This window comes from Cydia fagiglandana, chromosome 22, assembly GCF_963556715.1.
Source record: "Cydia fagiglandana chromosome 22, ilCydFagi1.1, whole genome shotgun sequence".
In the NCBI taxonomy this organism is placed as follows: Eukaryota; Metazoa; Arthropoda; class Insecta; order Lepidoptera; family Tortricidae; genus Cydia; species Cydia fagiglandana.
The window spans coordinates 13887315-13903219 of NC_085953.1; the positions used below are offsets into that span (position 1 = coordinate 13887315).

General features: G+C 40.8%; 2 protein-coding genes across 3 annotated transcripts in view; both read left to right on the forward strand.

Annotated features, from left to right (window-relative positions):
* Window positions 1-5796, forward strand: part of LOC134675681 (trithorax group protein osa) — an 87596-nt gene extending 81800 nt beyond the window's left edge. Inside the window, exon 20 of the mRNA XM_063534008.1 lies at window positions 349-5796. The gene's annotated coding sequence lies outside the window, so the exon portion shown is untranslated. The remainder of the gene's footprint in view (window positions 1-348) is intronic.
* A 1816-nt stretch (window positions 5797-7612) lies between these two features.
* The window catches only part of LOC134675684 (transcriptional activator protein Pur-alpha), a 35113-nt gene continuing 26820 nt past the window's right edge, over window positions 7613-15905 (forward strand). For both annotated transcript variants that reach the window (XM_063534012.1, XM_063534013.1), the window contains exon 1: window positions 7613-7753. In XM_063534012.1, the coding sequence (XP_063390082.1) occupies window positions 7711-7753 (43 nt within the window). In that variant the 5' untranslated portion in view covers window positions 7613-7710. The remainder of the gene's footprint in view (window positions 7754-15905) is intronic.

Sequence of the window (15905 nt, forward strand, 5' to 3'; positions counted from 1 at the left end):
CTAACAGGTTACCGACGTCAAACAGACTGCGTCCCGCCGGTATCACGCCCCGCTTCTGTCGCGCCCCGCGCCGCGCGGCCCCTTGCGTCCGCGCGGCGCGTGCGCAGCGCTGCGCCGAGCGAACGCGGCGGCCCGCCGCGTCGCGCAAGGTCACATCAGTAGGATCGGACGTTAGGCAGCGAGCGGTGCGCCGCGTTCCCGCGCGGCCGCGCCGCGTTCACGCGCGCCTTGAGGGCGTGTTGAGAGCGTGAGGCCGGCGCGATCGGCGCGCGCCCTGTTTGACCAGGCTTCGCGTCGGCATCACGCGGCGCGGACGCGGCGCTGCGTCGCGCTCTGTGTGTGGCCAAGCCTTAAGAGGGCGCCGAGCGGCCGAGCGAATGTTCGCGCCCGAACACGTCCGCGGGCGCTCGCGAGCCGCTCGCTCCGGCACGGTTGAAGCCGTGGCACTTGACATGACAGTTTTTGTATGAAATTAGGGTAAATATTTACCTGTTAAAGAGCGCTATTCTGTGAGACCCGCTGCGTTGGTCGACACATGTGTACATTGTGTGATGTTTGTTGGTGTACGCGCCGCTGTCGAGTGTCTACAGAATACCTACAGTTAGTATTAAGGAGGGGCGAGCGCGACCGAACGCTCGCGACGCACACGTCAAAAGGGAAATATTGTTTTTTTACATGAAATCAACAGGGTATTTAAGATTGCTTAAGGTTTATAATTTTATATTTATTATTTGGTGCGCGCGTTAGTGTTATCTGCCATGTTGTTTGTTCTCGAATAGTCGTGGTGTATCGACGGATACCATTATTTTTCATTTATTAATATTTACGCCATAAACATTTGAGTACATTTTACCAAGGCCCCGTCGCCGTCGCCGCGGCCGCTGTAAGAGTTAAGTACATAATCGCGTTCTCAATATTTGAGGTCACATAGTTAAGGAACTAGTCTATAAGAGCGCTGACGGACGAGCGGCGGCGAGGCCTCTGTACATAACGAGTGCTTTATTACGCTTTTTTGATATTATATTTTTAAATATTAATTTTGTATTTGTATACGTTTGCTTTTGTACAATAACAATTTAGTTGTATTTCGTGTATGCGGTCGCCGCGCACGTCGGCCATTGCTCCCAATCACAAACTGGCTTACGTTTTCGTTATACCTAAACCTTTTTTTATCAAACTATGTAGTGCTTGACAAAAAAAAACTAGATTGCTTCATCAAAGACTAGTTAAACACCAGGACAGGCGAACTGCGTTTCAACTGCAAGATGTACAAGATTGTACCTGGCTATGCAGTTCTGTGGCTGGCTAAAAGCTCCCATATTTTCAATTAAAATAGACAAGTTAAAACTAATAACAAAAGTATGTAGGTAGTATTTCTTAAACAAAAGTTTGTAACGAGAACGTGATCGGGTTTAACCGTGAAATAAGGCCAGTTCGCAACCGGACAGTATTAGCGCGGCCGGCACTGCATCTCCTGCTGCCCGTGTGATTGCACCTTTATATAAGAGTTGTCACTCATGTCAGCTGGCAAGGCGTTTCGGTATTACTGTCAAATTGCAATATGTACTCAATTTTGTGACTAGCTTCTTTATACATTTTTTCTTAGGTATGTATCACTAGCTAGATAAATTGATTAGGATTTATTTGAATGTGAAAGCTTTCTACTTATATTGCTGGCTCAATATTACACGGTTCTATGTTAGGTAAATTTTGAAGATAGTTGAAATTCGACTTAATGTCACTATGACATACGGGAAAAAACAAGATGCGACATGCAGGTTCTGCCAGGAGTCAGAGGAGACTGCTATGCACATTCTCTGCTCCTGCGGACCACTAATGTCCAAAAGAAGTACCTACCTAGGGCGACATATACTGGAACTTTATGAGGTACAGAGCATTACGGCCCAAAGAATCTGGAATTTCCTGGATTCATCGAGCATTAGTAGTGAACTTTAAAGGGCCGTCACAATAGATCACAGCTTGGTCGAAGCGGCACTCAAAGGCCCACAACACCCCCCAATAATAATAATGACAATGTTCAAATTTCAGTTCGGTAAAAGTGAAACTTAGAACCCTGTAATATCGGGCCAGCGATATAGGTATTTGTATAAACTTAGTTTTCCCGTTCATTGCTGTGCTTAATTTATCTAAAGTGAACTAGCCCAATGTGGTTTCGTTTTTAACGTGTTTTGCATGAGTGATCATTGCAATAATTTAATTGACAGTATTGCCGTTTTGCCAGAAGGCCTATAGCGTTGCTGCCATATTTCTAGTTTGGTGTTAGAGCTTCGCCGAGAGACCCCTATACGTTCACATGTTTCATTAAGTCGCAACTTGTCTTGTAAGAAAATACAGAACCTTCTTGGAAATGAAGTCGGTTAAAGATCGTCGGAATTTACTCTTTAATAAAGCCAAATCTGACGGGCAAAACATTTTATTTAGATTATACATTTTATGTTAATTTACAAGTTTGTATTAGAAAGGGTTGCTCTATAAGGTGGTGTGTAGTCGTAGAGCGGGTCTCTGATGTCGGCTTTTTAAAACCCTCGAATAGTTTGCGATTGTTGCTTTAGTATTATGTATTCACAGAATAGAAAAAAAACTTTATATTTTTCATATTTTCTTAAGGGGCTTGTCGATGTGAAAAAATATTACAAACTTATTGCAAATGGTTCAGTGTGTACCCACACGCCGTACACGGCTACATTAGACCTCTCGCGCCGAGTGATGGTCCCTCCCTCATGTTACTTCATGTCTCTTTTACGTAGAAATGTTTTTACCGTTTTCTTTTTCAAATCATTTTTAAATCGATGTGCTAAACTTCTAAAAATGTCTACAAACATTTTATGTGACAGCTACTCCATTTAAAAATGAACTGTCATATCAGAGGGTCCATCTTTCGACGCAGGTATAAAATATGAGAACTATAGGATTGTTCTCGTTTTAGCACGCCATTAGTCTATTTTTAGCACAAGTTTCTAATCCATCAAACTGCGCAAAAGGATCTGCACACTTGTTTAGATTGTTTAAGTTAAATGATTTTGTTAATCCCTTTGAAAACCACAGGGCTACTTAGGCGGTCGGTAAAGTCGCATGGTGATTTCTAGTAGAAGGTAGCTCAGTGGGATTAAATCACATCACAAAGCCAAGCCTCCTGTCCGTAGCTTACCATAATAACTTACCAACCGCCTCAGTTATACGATAGAGCTACAGTAACAACGGTTATTGTGGTTGGAAGGGTTCGCGTTCCTTCGCCGCGGCGCGCGCGGGCGCAGAGGGGCTACTGCGAATACCCAAGTTTGCAAATAGCGGGCATCTTTCTCTGTCACTCTAATTACGCCTTAATTGAAGTAAAGGAGAAAGATGCCCGCAATTTGTTAACTTGGATGTTCGCAGTAGGCCCTCAGTTACGACATAATATACAAGTCCGAGCTTCGACGTGTGGAGTCTGTTTAGTGGTCGTCGGGTAGCCGTAAGTCTGTCAACGAGTTAGCGTTAGGGCGCTTCACTATTTGTACAGTGTGTATATTTTTGTAAAATTCAATCTTAAACTTGTGGCAATATATTAAAACTTAATCTTTAATATTAAAAGTTAGTACAATTGTTATCCGGAGGGGAGGGGGCGCGGGCGGTTGTGAGTAGTGCTCCCGCGCCGTGCCAAACGACGAGCAATATGCGACGCTGAAGCAATACGACTGCGACTGATTGCGTTGCGTTTCAAAATTACCTTCATAATCTCTTTGGTACTAGTCGAATTTCAGTGATCACACGTAGCCATAACGCATTTCGCTTCGCTGTAACACGGGCGGACGCCGCGGCGGCCTATCGACGGTACTTTTATCGCCGTAGATAACGATCAAAATAACGACATGAGTCCTATTTTCAAGTTAAACACTAACTTTAATCTAATCCGACATCGGGCACATCTCAATATTAGTGTTGCTGGCTATAAAAATAGTCTTGGCAGTGAAGGACAATATTTTTAATTTTAACGCTGCCCATACTTTTACAGATTTGACTAAGTTACATGTATGTAAAGTGTGTCGATCGCTTACAGACTACACACAATTGTCGTAAGAAATGCCTTTTAGAGCAAGTTAAATCACGCACAGTCAACAAACTGGCAGCAATTGTGGTATTGATATTCTATTATACCTACGATAAACGATAAATTAAAAACTATAATGAAAATATCATTGCGTTGACGAAGGTTTTGATACAGACCTTTTATGTACGTGATATACTAACAACTTAACAGTGTGGGTGATAATATATTTAGGGCGATAAAAGTAAACATGCCGCCGCGGCGCCCGCAGCTTGTAGGTATAAGTTACCGACACCGGCCAGACCGGTGCGGCGTTCGATTCTAGCTCAATTTTATTGATACTTAATTATTGTAACGTTTATTGTATTTGCTTGTTATACACCGTTAATTATTACCTGTAAGGGGCCGCCTGAGCGTTTCATGAAGTGGTTATACGCCATTATGAGAGTAGTTTTTATCAGCGATTCTTCTTATGATCGCTGGTCAGTGTCAGAGTGACAATATATTAACGCCGGGAGCGTTAGGAAATAATCATGAAATGCTGAGAGGGTCCCATAGTTAGCAACGCAAGCTAACCTACTGTTTTATAATTTACTCTCCCTTTGAACACAGACTGCCGTGTTGTGTATGTTTAGTAGTTCTGTTGTGTCGGCGACGACTCTTTACTCGTTTACTCGCATTTCTGACGGTGCTTGTGTTTACGCGGAGGGTCCTGAAGCCTTACTGCGAACATCGAAATTTGTTTATCTGCTTCTCTCTCGCTCGAATACGCAAGAGCGATAAAGAGGTAGATATCAACATTTCGTTTTTCGCGGTAGGCGGTGGTTGGACCCCGCCGCATGGACCGCGCGGCGCGACTATAAAAGGCGCCATTTGTCTCTTTTTGTAAGGATTACTCTGAAAATTAGTCTAAGCAGGTCAACTAAAATGCTGCTTATCTTGTGAACGCAATAGGTTGATTTAATTATAAGATTCCTGTCTACTAATTTAGTACTTAATTTATACATTTTTATTTGTAATGAACTTACACTAAAGATTGAAAACGGGTCTTTTTTATAGAAATCCCTGTACAAAGAGACCAGCTTTGATTCTTTTGAGTGTATGATAAGATGGTGCTACACCCTCCAAGCGAGCTAGACGGTCGACTAAAGCCTTTTTACACTCAAGTTTTTAACCACCGATACTTCTGAATTTTCTAGAAGAATCGCTGATAACTAAAGTGTAAAGGTGCCTTTAGCCGGCGCTTCGTGTCCGCATTTTCCTAAGTTGCGATACTTTGTCAATTATCAGGACAATCTCGGTGTCGTAGGCGCAGTATGTAATATGTAGTAGATACGAGTATAATATGTCGCGGCGCGCGGTCCCGTCCGTCGCAACGTTTCGCTAGGTAACATAAAATACGTTTGTACAGTTTTAACTATACTTCTCGTAGTGAACTAAGCAAGAAATATTTTTAGTATAATAAGATCTAATCGAATTACATTTTAGTGTATCATATGAAGTACTCGAGGTTTTTCAAAATTACTTTTAACTTTGTATGGTCCCTCGTGAGTTTACTTTAAATAAATATTAATGTCTCATCTGAAACTGACTCCGTGGAATTTAAAATTAGAAATTAAACTGAAAGAATTTTAAATAATGTAATACAATATTAATAATGGTTAAGTAATGTATTATAAATAGTGATAAGGTAAAAAGTTATTAACATTGTATGGAAAAATTGTGACAAAATTATAGTCATTTGTAATATTTATTGTTGTTTCATTCCTAACAGTAATGTAAGTGACTTGCTAGCTCTCCCTTCCATTCCTGTAAACTAAAATTGCCCTGAAACGCCTAAAAGAGTAAAATGAGTAAGATTCTGGCAAACAATATACCTTTAAGCTTTTATTGCCCATTACACTTTTTTTTTGACAGTGTCATATCATTATCAAACTGCACAACGTGACTTAATCGCGTATTTAAGTTTTAAGATTTACCTCCGACGTTTCGAGGACGGCGTTGTCCCCGTGGTCTCGGAGAAGACTGGCTCAAGTTGACATCAACATCTTCTAGCCGCGCGAGTTTTTCGAACTACCCGGACTTGGTCTTGTTTATCAGTTTGAACGTTTTGCGCACTAGGGATGTCACTCTGTCCACACACAACACTAACGATATTCGATTTATCGACTGTCGATATTCGTTTCCGCTTACATCTACTAATGACTGGATTCCATGTGGATGAGATCTTAAAACCCTCGTCCCGATTAAAATTGCAATGTTTTTTGATTTCAATGGCTTCCCGCACTTTTCTACTGTAGAAATGGCGATCCGTGGAAAGGATTTTAGGGTTATGCAGCTCAATCCAGTGGTTTGGTCGACAGTCGATAAATCGAATATCGTTAGTGTTGTGTGTGGACAGAGTGACATCCCTATTAGTGCGCAAAACGTTTAACCTGATAAACAAGACCAAGTGCGGGTAGTTCGAAAAACTCGCGCGGCTAGAAGATGTTGATGTCAACTACAACTCCGTCCTCGAAACGTCGGAGGTAAATCTTAAAACTTAAATACGCGATTAAGTCCCGTTCTGCAGTTTGATAATGTTTAATAATCGTGAAAGTTTAAATCAGAGTGTCATATCATACAATACATCTAATCAAGACGATTCTAACGAGCCCTAAGGTTGCGTTCTTTTATATACAGAGATAACAAATAGCAAGTCGCCAATTAATCATCAAAGTCGAAGGCTTGATGATACAGACAGGCAATAAAACGTGCCAGAGGAAGTAATAAGATAAGATAAAGATATTTTATTGAGTTAATAAAGGATGTAATAATAAGGAAAAAGAGTGCTAACTCCATACATCAGTTTTCTTACAATAACGCGAGATATTAACGTAGTCGACATCTAGCGACGAGTAGAGAATTTATCAGTAGGTACTGCTAGTTGACAATAGATGTCTGTCTCTATGATTCAGATCAAAAAGTTTGACCATCCAAAGTTCGCGGTGCGGTGCGGTAGTCTGTTACGGCTATAATTCCTTCTGTCAGTTCTGTCCAATTTCTTGGTCCAATGTGTATTCCATTTCACTCTCTCATTAAGCAAAATGTGAGATAAAATAACACATTGGATCGAGAAATTGGATAGGTGGAATATCACCCAAAGAAAAATAAATTGTCTATGGTTTCTTTGTTTCGAAACAAAATTGTATGTGTAGTTTTTTTTTGCTTCGGAATATGTAATTTTGTTTATAAAATCCAGAAAAACTACTTTGGTAGGAATATAAATATCAGAGTAAATAAACTTTTTAACGAGTAATGACAAAGGATGTCACAACCGTAAAATGTAAATTCAGCTTTTGAATGCATCGTCTAGGTTCTTTATAAAGTCGTAGACACAATATACGAACAAAATCCTTTATTTATGCTTCAAAATGAAAGTAAATCTTAAAAAAAGTACAATTATAGCAATATAAAATTAAATTTAGTATATATCAGGCATATTTCATGTTATTATTTTGTACTTTTGACGTTATTTTTAAATAATAAAGAGTATTACTTCTTGACGTAAAGTTGCCACTATAAAGAACCTAAGTTTGATGGCTTCGAAAGCATAGACAATTCCAGTTGACCGAGAGCGATCCGAAAAGATCGCGGATTGCCTGTAGAATTCGGTGTGGATTGAGATGTCGGATATCGGCAGCGGCGACGAGGGGCTTTCTAGTCAGAGTACGTATATATTTACAGCGGCGCAGTGTTCGGGACGCGCCCCGTTTCGCGCCGTTTCCGTAACTCGTCCGGGAAGATATTCTTCCCTGTCCCGTCGTTCAAAAGTAAATATTTCATTGTTCCCGTTTCAAAATGGCGAATTCGGGTCTGCTAGTCGTCTGGCACTAAAGGTCTCGGGGGCCGAGCGGGCTGCGGGGCCGCAGAGCCCGCGGGAGGCGCGGGCTCGGCCGGGGACCGGCTGGGCTACCGCCGTCAGGGGTTGACGACCTATCGATTTTTTTGTCTGCGACCTCTCGCCGCCGGGCGGCAGCGGCTGATGGCTAGCGGCCGGGCGGGCTCGGTGGCGGCCGGGAGGCTGGCAGGGGCTTTGGGGCCGCCCTAGCCCGGCCAGGGGGCCCGCGGCGCCGAGCGCTGCCGCGGCCCTTTGTGTGCGCAGCCGAGCGGTCAGCTGACGGCGCGCGCCACGCTAGGTCAGTGCCCGCCGAGCCCCCGTCTCCCGTCTGGAGCCCCATCTGACCATCGTCAACATCGCGCCAGACCCGATTCCACTTTTTCCAATAAGAATCTGATTATATAGACCTGAAGTGTATTTCTAAGTGTGGTATAGTGACATTGTATGAGTTGCAGCAAGAGCCAAGTGAAGTGAAGTGATAGTGAGGTTTGATGTGTGATGCCAGTTCTTTGTTCAAAGTGAGGTTACCTGCCCTACCTGCTGTGACATTGAGATATTGAGGACACAGTCCATTGTGCAATAGTGAAAGTGTGTTGCTAGGCAGAGCCTCCACGGTCCATCAACTGGAGCGGAGGGAGTGGCCTCTTGCCAACAAGCCGTCCATCCTGTGCACACCACCAGTTCCACACAGGGAGTACTGGGTCCTATGTGTACTTACATTAACCTAGTTGTGTCTACTTGGTGACTATAACCTAAATTTTAAAGTGATTCTCTAACCTTAATTGACCTAATTTTTTTTATTGCACATTCTGTGGTCAGCTAGTGCTAAATGACAGTTCCAATCATCAATAAAGGCAAGTAAACAATGGAGAGCTTTACAAATTATTGCACAACACACATAAACTAGTATTCGGGGGCACAATGGATTTATTACTTATCAGTGGCAGATATTAGAAATCAAAAAAATCAAATCTAACTAAGAAATACAGTGATAATGTTAGACAAAAGCAAGTTTCATTAATACATAAGACAAAAGTTAACAGTCATGGGAGATCTATTTCTTCCTTGTGATATTAGCAATTCAAACTAAGTCCAGATAATTCATGGTATTGCTAATGTGCTTATAACTCTGCAGGATCTTAAATTACCAGCCTCGGCTGCTCGGATTAACTAACATAAGGTGCATTAGATTAGAGTAATACAGGCATGGGTTTGTTAAATCACAATATCAACTGAGCTTGGTTTATACTCAGATATCTAAATGACAATTAAATTGTCCAATCTATTACCCAATCTGAGTAATCCAACTGCCATTATAAATACATTTCAGCATTAAACTAGACAGCTTGGTTACTAGATTAGGTAATTTTTGATCTGGGATAAAATAATAAATAAAAATTACAAACACTGGCAAAATAATCAAATGTGATTTATTACAGTAGAAAGTGCTTCTAATTTCATAGGTATTAGCCATTTTTTGAGATTATACAAGTTATAAAGGTTTCTGAAAATAATTATGTATAGGTATTACACATACATGAAATATTCACTCAAAAGTTTCTATGTATTATTAATTATTATGCAAATGTGAGTAACCAAGTTCAATCAGATCTGTGTCATCATCATAGCAGCCATAGCACCAACAGCAATATTTTAACTTATCAACTTTAGCTGTTACAGTAATAATAAAAAGGTTTTTACTTTTATATTCATGTTATAAATAACCTAGCCTAAGAAGAAAAATAAATAAATGATAAATCAAAAGGTTTAAAAATAATAAATACAAAAATTCCAATACTCATTCATTTTTTATCAAACAAAAAAGGACTAATAATCAATTAATTGAAGCTCAATGATTCTAAATTGGCGAGAAACAGTTGGCCAACATGTGTTTCAGTCTATGGTTGAGACTAAAGACAGCAAAAAACAGGTTTGAGGTTTTTTTGGCGTCTGGCGGCGGTCTGTAATGGGATTGTCTGCTGTCAATGACCCACCTTGAACTACTTACATAACCACATTACTGGCCAGCAAGGCTCTTTTCTGAATCTATTTTCAAGTTTTACTTTTTCTACTTTTGAATATTACTTAGTTCATTTTAGTAACTTAGTAATAAATACATTTTAATTGTTTTTCTTTATGATGTGTTACAAAACAGGTTATGTTGGTTTTGCCCGAGACAGCTAGTTACAGCTATTACAAAATATGTAGATTTTTATTCTTTTGGTTTTTTATCAATATTTGTTTTTGTTGTCTGCATTATATGTTTTCTCAATGGCTTCCTAACTGCCTTTTAGAGTATGTAACAACTTAATTATCACAAATGTTTATATAATAAAACAATCTAAACCTGTTTGTGCTGATAGGAGACCTGTTAAAATGAATAGAGATAAATTATAAAAATATTATAGACAATTTTGTTTGCTTATGATCAGATTTTTTTTTTACTTGACATTGAATTAAATTAAATTTATTTATTTGAATCTTATAGCTCAGTAAAAATTGTACAGAAGATGAACTTAAAGCCAGAAGGCGTTTATGTATATCTACTATCATTCATTCATAGATTTGTATAGACAACATCAATGATAGACATATGACCAGATTAAGATTTAGTTTAATAACGTATAAAAATATCTAAATAGTAGTCACAAATAAAATACTGAAACTATAAAAAGCAGAGAGAGTAGTATGGCAACAGATTTTGCCAGATCTACAGATAAACACTAGTTGGCTGCCGTTTTTGGGGTCACCTACATCATTATCTCGATTATAAATTCCTGAAGTCTAAAGTTAGCATTTTTCTAGGTCACTACATATCACTTCCATGAGACCAATGTCACATCCTACTCGTACCATGTTTTAATTCTCTATAAATGGGTTGGACTCAATTTTTAATAATAACATTGGCTAATATTTTTAGAAGTAGTACTGCCAGCAGAGGAATATGCTATGCAGGCAAATAAAAACTTTCTAGAGAAATTTGACATATAAAAGTGCCCTATGTGTATGTGGTCTATTTGACATATAAAAGTGCCCTATGTGTATGTGGTGTATTTGACATATAAAAGTGCCCTATGTGTATGTGGTCTATTTGACATATAAAAGTGCCCTATGTGTATGTGGTCTATTTGACATATAAAAGTGCCCTATGTGTATGTGTTCTATTTGACATATAAAAGTGCCCTATGTGTATGTGGTCTATTTGACATATAAAAGTGCCCTATGTGTATGTGGTCTATTTGCTGAATAAATGTTCGATGTTGAGAAATAAGATGGTGTTAATATCATTACTATGACTGGACACTATTACTATGACTCCAGTGTCCGCCTGTCACCAGGCTATATCTCATGAACCGTGATTGTTGCTGCTATAATAACAAACCCTAAAAAGTATGGACCCCGGTTGGCGAGTCTGACTCGCACTTGTCCGGTTCTATTGTATTCATAACCAAGTAACGTTAAAGGAGATATATGATGTCTGGTGAATGTCAGCTGCCACTCAGCTGGTTTGAGTACTTTGAGTATTGTTGTTAGTAGTAAATAATAGGGCCTGTAAACATTTCTATACACTATTAAAATATGTACAGTCAGCATTAAAACAAGCAGATGGACTACTCCTCAATAGAATCTACCATTGTCTAACAGATTAACAAAAGGAGATATGTCTATGTCTAAGCAGCACAACTCTAATATAGACTGTTATAGACTGTTACAAATACTTTTGAATACGAACTATAGAGATAGGTACTCTATATACATCATCTATATTTAGGTACTTTTTGCGCTTATAGTCGCATCCGATACTATTGATGTTAACTATACCCGGTTTCATAGTTATTTAATGAACAAACGATTGAACGTTTGGGCAATGATGCGCGGCTATTACGAGGCGCCTAGCAATTAGTGCGGTGCATTGCGTGCACCCGCACCTTGGTGCATTTTTAGGCGCGGACTTAAATAATATGCAGTTACGATAGCAGTGTTGCACCACCAGGGGCGGTTGTCAAACACACTCTTAGAGCTTAAAAATAACTGGGTTTTTCCAATCGTAAGGACCCATCGAAATATAGTTGTTTTGTGTAACTATTTTAAAAGTCCACTAGGTCCAAATAAAGTACACACTATGTATACTAGTGGGTCTGTGAGCTGTAGACCTCGTGTTAAGCTTAGAGTCGTTATCACAGTGAAGACCCAATGGTCTTAAGCGCCATAGACGCTATCAGCGCTTAAGTCCTTTATGCCAATTTCCGCATTTTGAAAAAAATCCAAATATTGAGCGACAAAATAATTGAACCCACGAGAATCGGTTATAAGCATTTCGACCTGTAGAGGAGAACATTGGGATATACGAAAGCAAAATGCCAGAGTTAAAACGGAGACCTTCGTTAACGCTTCGGTCAATCATATAGTACGGTTGGCAACCCTACCAGAGACTACTAGCTGTCATAGTCGTAAGACGGGCACAGCCGTTCGGACACCTCAGACCAGAATGGAGGGTATTGAATGAAATCCATACTTCTCAATGCAGCAGGCGACCTGCTACACGTCCAGATCAGTGGACACACTTGTGTGACTTTTTAAAAACCGGGCAAGTGCGAGTCGGACTCGCGCACGAAGGGTTCCGTACCATAATGAAAAAAAAAACGAGTAAATTAAGCAAAAAAAAAATGGTCACCCATCCAAGTACTGACCACGCCCGACGTTGCTTAACTTTGGTCAAAAATCACGTTTGTTGTATGGGAGCCCCATTTAAATCTTTATTTTATTCTGTTTTTAGTATTTGTTGTTATAGCGGCAACAGAAATACATCATCTGTGAAAATTTCAACTGTCTAGCTATCACGGTTCGTGAGATACAGCCTGGTGACAGACAGACGGACGGACGGACGGACAGCGAAGTCTTAGTAATAGGGTCCCGTTTTACCCTTTGGGTACGACGGAACCCTAATAAAAAGAATACTAGAATCCGTTGCGTGCGATGCGTCCGATGCGTGTGATGTGATGCCGCCCTATGGACGTCTACCTTGCAGTGATCGATCAGTGGTACAGCGGGCCTACCGCGAACCACGTTCGACGTGTTGCCTCTCTGTCGCACTTGTAAATTTGTACGTAAGTGTGATAGGGAGGCAACACTTCGAACGTGGTTCGCGGTAGGCCCTCTGCAGTCTCGCGATGCAATCGCGCGGCTGTTAAGAGCGCTCTTACAAGAAAAGTCGAAATAATGCAAAATTGATGATACTAGTTGACGAAATTCAGGACTTTGTGCTCATTATTAGAAACAATGAGTACTTGTTCCAGTAAAAGCGTCTTCTTATCTTTTTAAATATCGTTGTAAATATTAGAAAAAGGACTTATTAAATCAGTAATGAATTTTTTTCTGATGGTCGTTTCCGAAAAACCCCGTGAAGCACTGAACGGCAAGCTCTTATTTAGAAATGTTGAGAAGTTTACTCTGCTAAACCTGGCTATTTTGTATTACTAATACCCTGTACTTTCGGCATATCAAACGATATTTTTTCTACATACCTTTGAGAAAGAGAAAATCAAAGTAAAACGAACTCAATTTTCTCTCCGAAACAAGTGTCAATTTCTACGAAAATCTACTTAATATCGAAGTCATTTTCATACTCAAGCAATCTGCAACGTTTGCTTATACTGTTGGTATACATTAGTGTTTATGAAATTCTATTATAATTTTTTGGCAATTTTTTGAAAACTACTCTATATTACCGATGACGCGCGCTCGCCAGCTCAGTGCCGCGGCAGAGCTTGTACAGGCAGGACGTGTGTCGGTCGGCTCCGCACATTTTCAACGGCGACGACGAGGTTTTTTATCATTGTGTGCGGCGGGCGCCGTGTAAAACGCTATACTGTGTGCGTGTAAACCGCAACGAGAGACTTTGATCCTAGCACTGTTTTTATAGTATTATAATTTATAATGGTACAGTTTAATAAACTACCGGACAAGATTAAAAATATTTGAAACGACCTGACATTCTATATGTATTTATTTGACTCAAGATAGTACTCAGGGTCTGATGATGGAGCCGGAAGGTGGTCACCGGTACCAATCAACCATGCAACTAAACCACTTCGTGTTTGGGCACGTTTGATTCGGCTCAACAAGATCTTTGACTTAAGATAGTACTCAGGGTCTGATGATGAAGCCGGAACGTGGTCACCAGTACCAGTCAACCATGCAACTAAACCACTTCGTGTTTGGGCTCGTTTGATTCGTCTCAACAAGATCTTTGACACAAGATAGTACTCAGGGTCTGATGATGGAGCCGGAAGGTGGTCACCGGTACCAATCAACCATGCAACTAAACCACTTCGTGTTTAGGCTCGTTTTATTCGTCTTAACAAGATCTTTGACACAACATAGTTCTCAGGGTCTGATGATGGAGCCGGAAGGTGGTCACCGGTACTAATCAACCATGCAACTAAACCATTTCGTGTTTGGGCTCGTTTGATTCGGCTCAACAAGATCTTTGACTTAAGATAGTACTCAGGGTCTGATGATGGAGCCGGAAGGTGGTCACCAGTACCAATCAACCATGCAACTAAACCACTTCGTGTTTAGGCTCGTTTTATTCGTCTCAACAAGATCTTTGACACAAGATAGTACTCAGGGTCTGATGATGGAGCCGGAAGGTGGTCACCGGTACCAATCAACCATGCAACTAAACCACTTCGTGTTTGGGCTCGTTTGATTCGTCTCAACAAGATCTTTGACACAAGATAGTACTCAGGGTCTGATGATGGAGCCGGAACGTGGTCACCAGTACCAATCAACCATGCAACTAAACCTCTTCGTGTTTAGGCTCGTTTTATTCGTCTCAACAAGATAGTACTCAGGGTCTGATGATGGAGCCGGAAGGTGGTCACCGGTACCAATCAACCATGCAACTAAACCTCTTCGTGTTTAGGCTCGTTTTATTCGTCTCAACAAGATAGTACTCAGGGTCTGATGATGGAGCCGGAAGGTGGTCACCGGTACCAATCAACCGTGCAACGAAACCCCTTCGTGTTTAGGCTCGTTTTATTCGTCTCAACAAGATCTTTGACACAAGATAGTACTCAGGGTCTGATGATGGAGCCGGAAGGTGGTCACCGGTACCAATCAACCATGCAACTAAACCACTTCGTGTTTAGGCTCGTTTTATTCGTCTTAACAAGATCTTTGACACAACATAGTACTCAGGGTCTGATGATGGAGCCGGAAGGTGGTCACCGGTACCAATCAACCATGCAACTAAACCACTTCGTGTTTAGGCTCGTTTTATTTGTCTCAACAAGATCTTTGACACAAGATAGTACTCAGGGTCTGATGATGGAGCCGGAAGGTGGTCACCGGTACCAATCAACCATGCAACTAAACCACTTCGTGTTTGGGCTCGTTTGATTCGTCTCAACAAGATCTTTGACACAAGATAGTACTCAGGGTCTGATGATGGAGCCGGAACGTGGTCACCAGTACCAGTCAACCATGCAACTAAACCACTTCGTGTTTGGGCTCGTTTGATTCGTCTCAACAAGATCTTTGACACAAGATAGTACTCAGGGTCTGATGATGGAGCCGGAAGGTGGTCACCGGTACCAATCAACCATGCAACTAAACCTCTTCGTGTTTAGGCTCGTTTTATTCGTCTCAACAAGATAGTACTCAGGGTCTGATGATGGAGCCGGAAGGTGGTCACCGGTACCAATCAACCATGCAACTAAACCTCTTCGTGTTTAGGCTCGTTTTATTCGTCTCAACAAGATAGTACTCAGGGTCTGATGATGGAGCCGGAAGGTGGTCACCGGTACCAATCAACCATGCAACTAAACCACTTCGTGTTTAGGCTCGTTTTATTCGTCTTAACAAGATCTTTGACACAACATAGTACTCAGGGTCTGATGATGGAGCCGGAAGGTGGTCACCGGTACCAATCAACCATGCAACTAAACCACTTCGTGTTTAGGCTCGTTTTATTCG